The sequence below is a fragment of the Limulus polyphemus genome, unplaced genomic scaffold (genome assembly GCF_000517525.1).
Source record: "Limulus polyphemus unplaced genomic scaffold, Limulus_polyphemus-2.1.2 Scaffold4177, whole genome shotgun sequence".
In the NCBI taxonomy this organism is placed as follows: Eukaryota; Metazoa; Arthropoda; class Merostomata; order Xiphosura; family Limulidae; genus Limulus; species Limulus polyphemus.
The window spans coordinates 40,420-49,170 of NW_013669787.1; the positions used below are offsets into that span (position 1 = coordinate 40,420).

The following is an 8,751-nucleotide window of genomic DNA, read 5'->3' on the forward strand; positions in this document are numbered from 1 at the left end:
CTGTGCCACTGGGGGGCGATATTATAAGGAAAGAGGGTTAACATATGCCACAGACTCTACATACACTAACACACATATAAGAAGATTATCATGATGTAGTCTCTACAGTATAACTCAATAAAAGTTAATTTGTTTTTCCGTTATATTTTTGGTGAGGAGGGGGATTAATAATATTGCCAATAATATGTAAAAATAAATAAATATAAAGCACAGTTACAAAGTTTGTACAAGAATACTTTTAATATCTATAAGACTAAACATACAACTAAAATATTTAATTTCTCATTAAATGTGCTATGTATACGAGTTAAACATATCTTGCCTGTGCCATATTCACACGAAGCTAAAAGCTTAAAGCCTAACTGCAAGTACACTGACTAATTAAAAAATAAACAGTTGGATAAGGTAAAAAAAAAGTCACAATTAAATCATCATTAGAACAGTCTTTACTACTGTAAAACTATAGTTATCTGTATAGCTACTAATAGTGTTGACATAAATAGACAATAGGAATACAGTTATAACATGGTATTAATTATTGATGCAATTAGCTTAACCTAGATTTCAAACACGATTTTTTAACACAGCTGCATAGAAGTGATTTCAATTCATATTTCACAATATCATATAACAAGAAAAGTCTGAAAGATAAAATCATATCATATTTATCTCCTTACTGCAGGATTAAGTTAGTAGTGAACCATAGTACAAGTCTTGTGTAATGAAAAAGACCTAGTTACCAGTGTTGTGAAACTTTACAGACTGAATTTTGTTATTTTTGCCTTTTAATATTACTTAAATGATATGCAATACACGAACCACGTTTCCACAAACTTGTTTACAAACTACTGTGCCATGGAAAAAAAGCTATAACTATCAAAGTAACTATCAAATTTTGCCTAAATTACCTTTATCTTCTGTTCCCCGGTCATAAATCTCAAACAGAATTTCAGCAGATTTGTCTCTGACATTGCTGCAAAGGAAATGGAGAAGGTTTGAGAACAACGTAATTCAATAAGAATAAATGTTCTCTCTACAACATCAAACAACAGTAAATATATTATTTACAAATAATTCTTAAATTATCCACTTTTTTTTACTGTCATTACTTTTGGATAAATTTCTTCCACTTGAAGCAAAAATAACAAAATTACAAAAGTTTGAAGGTATAACGTAAAAATGCATTTACGAATAACATATTTACAAAACATAAGAATTGTGAAGGATAACTGAATCTATGATGGTTAGTTTATATTATTTCTCAAAATACATCTTCGATTACGCATTAATTTGAAATTTCATTTGATATAAGACTAAAGATAAGCTCGTCTTCTGACAATAAGGTTATTTATCAACATTCATTACTAAAATCACTAGTAAATGTTTCATAAAACCATTCGTGTACGCATATAGTGAAAACTTATAGTACAAGATCGTTATATATTATCCACACAACAAGAACATTTAAGGGATCTATTATACGAGTGTAGGAACATTTTAGAAAATTGTATTTATTGATAACTCCTGATCTAACTCCTTATACAAAGCTTTAAAATATTTGTAAACATTATTCTGATTAATACAAATACTTGGATTAAGGTTGTACCCGATGATGATAAAACCTTGTCGAAACGTTGTACATTTGCTGTTATGTTAAACTTATATTAAAGTTTTTCTTCATTACCCATTCAAGCCGTCTCCAACCATTATAAGGTTTATTTGTTTCATGATTTTCATGCAAAGCTACACGAAGGACTATCTTCACTAGCCATCCCTAAATTTGAATTAACAGATTAGGGAAAAGAGAGAGAGTCAACAGTACCCACAGCCATCTCTTGGGCTGCTCTTATCTGATTGAAAAGTGGGATTTGACCAACACTCTTAAAAGTGCACCAGCCCCAAAGTGAGGAGTGCATTTCTTTGGTAAAAGGCTGCAAACAATGAATCACAGAATTCACAGTCTGAGTACAGTAAACCCTAGATCGCACTTGTCCACTGAATTAAGGTTTAAACATTACAGTTAATACTGAGAATTTTCAGTGTAAACTGACATTACTTAAACTAGACCTCAGTATCACACATGTATTCACGAGCAAATATATCATTTACAGTAAATTTCAATATTAACGATTTCTTGGGTAAAAAAAAAAATTGCACAGAAGATTTATGTACTGTTTTTTTTCTTTTGTACAGGAATACTACTTAAGTACAAGACTTTTTAATTAATAAGGATCTCCAGTGTATAAGAAAACAATCTTAAAAAACATATTTATATAATACTCAGAAAAAAATAGGTTTTGTATATGACATCCAAATGGTTAACTTTTATTTTCCTTGTGTATTTTTGTGATTTTCTTATAATTACAGAAGTCATTTAATGGTGTCACACACAAAACACACTTTGTTTTCATTAGCTAAGCAGCAGTTAATAAAATTTGGTGTGGTGTCTGTATATTCATTCACCTTTAAAAAAGTTTGAAATAGCCAAGCACTGCAGAAAGGCTCAGCTATGAACTGGCATCGAGTTTTAAGCAGCTAGTGTATTATTGAATACAAGATAATAAAAACGTACATTACGAGTCTTTCTACACTTTAAGTGGGCTGGTGAGAACCGATATGAAGTTAACAGCTTATTTTTATCAAATACACAAAAGAACAATTGTAATACATTAAGCACTTAGTTACAAGAATGTTCTTTTGTGCCACAAGCAAAAATTACGTTTAAAGTAATTTAAAAAGTGGTTAATAGCACAACCCAATCATGCATGCCTACGTTATAACTGATGAAGTTTATCAAAGATTATCAGTAACAATTCAATAACTCTGGATGAAAAACAATGCTATCTCCTTTTAACTATAGTTAACTGACCTGTAGTGAGATAATAGTATGAATTATTTCACAAATTTGATATGCTAAAGCTCATTCTTTATGGATTTACACACTAAATTGACCTGTGCATATAAATAGATACACACACACACACACATATATAAGGTAAGCCAGTTAAAATGCTATAAGACTCGCACATTACATTTACACATTCATCAAGAATTAAAATTGTGACCAGGCACAGTATGTAAACATTAAGAATATATGTTTTAATGTGTTTTTTGCCACAAACTCAATAAAACTTTGACAATAAAAAAAAAAGATTAATTAATTGGATAAAACGAGTTACAACGAATATAATAAAATTGTCTCATCATGCCAAGCAGACAATCTAGAAATGTAAGTGTAGCTCACAAAAGAAAATTTTCATCCCAGAAAGGATTGCTTCTGTCCTTTGCAAATGAAGTTTGAAATTTCTGTGATGGTTCATCCATTTCAATAACACAATAAGGCTCCTGACAACCTGTAAAAAAATTATTTTGCACATAAATATATGTTAAAGTTTTAATTAATTAAATTATAACCCTGTCTACATTTGTGTGTTACAGTTACGGAGAGCTTAAAAACACATAAACGACTTACAGTAAGCTTCTATTCACGCAGGAGCAAACACATGTATATTACGATTAACAAGAATACAAACTTACAGCGGTAAAATTATTACACATAACAAAATGTAAATCCAAAAATATGTTGTAAAGATATGGCAGTAATATTTACAAATATAAATAACCAAATTTCAGTTTTACAAATTAATAGTCATCATTTTTTTGCTGCATGTTTTTCTACAGGCACTTTCCACAAAATTATAATTCTAAATTTGTTAATAATTTACTATGTCATTTTTTTCAAGGCAAAATATATTTTTACAGTGATTAATAGTTATCTGCATATTTTTATGAATATTTCTATTTCTTCATCAAAAGGAATTACATATAATTTTGTCCAAAAATTTTCTAAGAAATCCCAAGGTTAGTGAATTTAAGTTTTAGATTTGACAAATTACAAAAAATTTCAACTTCCATCCAATGCTAAAACAAGAGTGCCAGCCTTATAACAACTTAATTACATAAAAAATTAATTCAAAGATTCAATTATTCACAAAATATTAAGGTTAATTATTTAAAGGAAATTATTTTAATGGTTAGAGAAGAACTTTGACATAAACATTTCTTCACAAGTAATTAATACACAAAATTTTCAATTTTTTCAATTGAAAGTGAATTATCAGAGATGAAATTATCTTTGTAATACCATTATAATGAACTAAAACAAGAGGTAGTAAAATACTGGCCAGGAGCTTGACCCTTTCTGGACTAAGAGGGTTAGGTCACCTACCGATTAATTTCCACTTTATAGTGGAAACTTTTAACCAAATTGCAGAATTCTTAGTAAAAACTTACTAAAAAGTTTCAGTTTCTGAATAAAAAAAATTATATAATTTTGGTTTACTTTTTCTATCATTGTTTATATCCTGATATTTCAAACATTTTGGGGAGAGGCACTTAAAACACTTCTCTTCATCTTAAAATTTCATTTGTTTTTATTATTGATCACAACCTTCCATTTCCAGTCAGTTTTAACTTGATTGACAATTATTAACATATTTCTTTTAATACTTTATTTTGCCGATTGCAGTAGTCACAAGTTCTGACCACAATTCATTAAAAAACTGACAAATACGTAAATTACTTATCATAACATTTTATTTACTTTACATTGGTATAAACTGTTTATAATCTGCTCTATCCAATGGTAACGAAATTTTTTAAATTATTTTCAAAGTTGAACTTCATGGTGTGAAGATATGATTTTGTGTAAAGCTACACGAGGGCTACCTGCACTAGCCATCCCTAATTTAGCAGTGATAGACTAGAGGGAAGGCAGCTAATCAACACAACCAACCACCAACTCTTGGCATTACTCTTTTATTAATGAATAGTGGGATTGACTGTCACATTATAACACCCCACAGCCAAAAGGGCAAACAAGTTCAGTGTGACGGGGATCCAAACCCCGTGACCCGCAGATTGTGAGTAGAGTGCCCTAACATCAGGCCATATGTGGAAACAAGAAGCTGTACAAGTAAAATCAAAGGGAAGGCAAATCACATGAGAAACAAACCATGGATATTTATATTCTCAAAATAATAGTTTCTTAGCAAATATAAATCTATGTTTTGGAATGGATAGAAAAATTCAAAAAAAAAATCAATAAATGCATTATCTACAGGCAAGACTCCAAGGAACTATGGGAAAATGTCCATTGGATTTTTTTTTCATTTTTCAACATGAATTGCACAAGTTAATGGTACAAAATGACAACATATTAATTTTAAAACATATCTGATAAAAATATTGTTCAAATACAGTTAGAATTATTATGTTTAGTTAAATGTTTAAAATTTGATATGCAGGTATGCGCTTGTGGTAATTTCAGTTTTTCCATTTCCCGTATGCAGGATTTGAACCGGTAACCTTTCATACGTCAAATAAGTGCAAAATGTAGTACATTACTAGTAAAGGGTTTTTAATGACTAAAAATACCATATATTCAACACTTAAAAGGTTCTCACTAGTCCTGATTGGATACATAAAGCCGTATTAATTCCTTCTCTATTCATTACTTCATCTACGTTTTTTGTTCACTTCTAATAAAAATTGATCAAAGGCTGAAATTTTTTGTTGGTAAAATATAGTGACAGCATGAATGGATGAATTGTTGTGCTAACACTTCCTCATACAAATGCTCTTCCAGTTTTCCAGTGCAAGGCCACGATGTTATACGCTCTAATGATCTAAGAGTTCTAAAATATATTTGTAATTAAGAAAACTAAATAGGATTATTTTTGCTTCTTAACCATTGACAATTTTATTTTATAACTTGTGATCTGGAGAAAATAATGCTGTTCTATTTTACTTGATCGAGGTACAACATATAGTGTTACCTTTTGTACCGCCTAGACTAGTAGCCTTAACCACTTTCACCAACAAACGCTGTTCATGTCTTGTTGATGGCTGTTTACTTGGCTAAAAATTAGAAATAGAAAAATAAAATAAAACTAGGTACAAGTATAGAAATTAACATACACAGCAATCAAAGTCATCATCACACTGGAGCAGGGCGATTAACTTGATTAATCGATTACCAATGAGCATCAATTACATTAGTGTCACATAAAATAATTCATTAATCCAAATTATCATTAAATCAATAAATATCACAAAAATAATCAACTAATCAAAATTAATGTTTCTAATTATTACTATGCGAAAATAATTAATTAGTTGAATATAACTGATTAATAAGCCTGAAAACTGTGAAGTTCCACATTAAGATAGCGTGTCTTAGAATATCCATTAGTAATTAGCTATTGCAAAATACTGTACACACCTGGTGGTAAAAACTATCCACAAGAAATATACTTATTAATTTAAAAATCCAATTTAACTTTACACATTTGTTAAGTACTATATAATAATCAAGCAACTCACTGAAAAGCTTAAATCTATAAGCATGTCAGAATCTTTTTCTTCTTTCTTATGTTGAAACTTGGGAAAATCTGCCTGATCAGCGAAATAGATATCCACTATTGCTGTTCCTATGGCATTAGTTATTGTATCCACAATAGTATCTTCTTCAAGAGTAAGCAAATCCTGAAATAAAAAATTTCTATGTTAATCAAAAATGTCAATTTATTAAAACATAAGATCAGTATTATGAAAGAACTTTGATTATCAAATAAACCAGTTTTTAATTTCCAATAGAAAATATAAAAGTTATTTTATACTTGAATAATACTCAAAGACATATGTTATATGAAAGTGGCTCTAACAGAGAAAAGTTAACATTTTCCTTACCTGAAAATGTATTTCTGATAAATACTCTCTCTTCTCCATGCATAGGTTAGCTATTTTCCTCTTGAAGTCACACTATTCTGCCTTAGAGACTTGTGAAACTCCCACCTAAAATTCCCGTGAAACACGTGAATATTCACTACTGTGTGATGATGTATCATGCAGCAAAACCCTCCACCAATAGGAGTGCAACACACATCTTTGCACAAATGCTCCCTCTAATTTGCACCCAAAAGTCCTCATTCTTTGATGAGGCAAACAAGAAAAGTGCACTAGGAATTAGGGAGGAAGGGTGGGAATGTGCATGAAGGTGAGTATCTATTGGAAATATGTTTTCAGGTAAGAAAAATGTTAATTTCTGATACGATGACTCACGTTCATACACAAATTAGCTAGAATCTCATATTGAAATGGTACAAGGACTAGTGCAAAAATTACCTAAACGAGTCACCTTTCAAGAGTGCCAAAAGAAAGCCCATGGGATGCGACACCCTATGGCAGAGGCTCCATAGGGGCATACCTGTGGGAGACCTCATCTCAATCAGCATATACTCTTCACCAAAGTGAAGGATAGGGAGAGTCAAGAAACCTGAATGTGCTGCAAAGATGGGCAGAATAGGTACATGACCATCTAAGAGCTTGTACAATGCCAATATGTGTAGTAAGGTTGGGGGTACATTCAGACTGTACCAATTGTGCTCACTCCCTTCACCATCAGGCTCTACGGGTCAATACCAGCTGTGGGAGAAGAGCACATGCAAAAAGTATCCTGAACATCTCAACTGTCATTCACTAAGGGCCCACACCAGTCGTAGGAGGAGAGCACTGCAGTGAAAACAAAGATAACGATACTTGGCGTGTATACAGAAAGGATCAACGAATCCCGACCAAACATGATATTCAAAGTAGGACATAATAAGGAGGAATTAACTATGTGTAAACTTTATCTCCTAGGTGTACATGAAAGTAATGATTGAACTACATCAAAACATTAGCCTCAATGAGTGACATGCTAATGAGTAATAAACAATTCCAAAAAAAAATCTCCTAAATAGATACATCAAGGAGTAAAAACTAGAACCAAACCATAACAAGGATGTTTACATGGCAAGGAATAATTAACCAAGACTAAGCATTATCTTCCATGTTACAAATGAAGAAGTAATGAACAAGAACTAAAGATTATCTTCTAGGTATACATGTTAAAGAAAAAGTAACTAGAATCAAACAGGAATAGGTATATATACATGGCAAGGTATATTCAATTAAGATTAAGCATTACCTACCAAGAGTACATGTGAAGAAATAATGAATGAGATGTAAACATTACCTTCTGTTTGGACATATTAAGGAAGAAGAAACCGGAAGGAAGTATCAAGAACAGAGTGTTACAATTGAAAGAGCAAATAACTGTAACTAAAAATTAACGTCTATGTTTACATGGTAAGGAATAAGTGAATATGACCAACCATCGACACCTAAGAGATGAACTATTATTAAATATAACATAGAAAGTGGTATACGTTAAGGAGTATGTAACTATGATTAAACATTATAGTCTAAGTTGTAGAAGCTAAGGAGTAATGAACCAGTTCTAAACAATATATTGTACATGTACATGTCAAGGAGTAATAAACAATAGTCCAAAATGAAGTCCTATGAGTTACAAGTTAATGAAGAAAAAACTCTATCTAAACAATAACTTTTATGTGTTACCTTGTAAGGCAGGAAGGATGATCCATAAAACAACAAGAGCAGAATGAAACCTGATATAAGTTCACTGTGCAGCACTAACAGCTGACTGTGAAAAGACTAAATAACATGGCTATATTGTAGCAGTTAGGTGACTATGAAGTGACTAGATAACATGGCTATATTGTAGCAGTTAGGTGACTATGAAGTGACTAGATAACATGGCTATATTGTAGCAGTTAGGTGACTGTGAAGTGACTAGATAACATGGCTATATTGCAGCAGTTAGGTGACTATGAAGTGACTAGATAA

General features: G+C 31.2%; 1 protein-coding gene across 1 annotated transcript in view; it reads right to left on the reverse strand.

The window, feature by feature from the left end:
* LOC106470715 (C2 domain-containing protein 2-like) overlaps positions 1–8,751 on the reverse strand; it is a 59,698-nt gene that overhangs the window by 38,535 nt on the left and 12,412 nt on the right. The window contains exons 5-8 of the mRNA XM_022399351.1: positions 6,385–6,546; positions 5,838–5,919; positions 3,245–3,353; positions 909–973 (exon numbers count right to left, since the gene is read on the reverse strand). Coding sequence (XP_022255059.1) covers positions 909–973; positions 3,245–3,353; positions 5,838–5,919; positions 6,385–6,546 — 418 coding nt within the window. The remainder of the gene's footprint in view (positions 1–908; positions 974–3,244; positions 3,354–5,837; positions 5,920–6,384; positions 6,547–8,751) is intronic.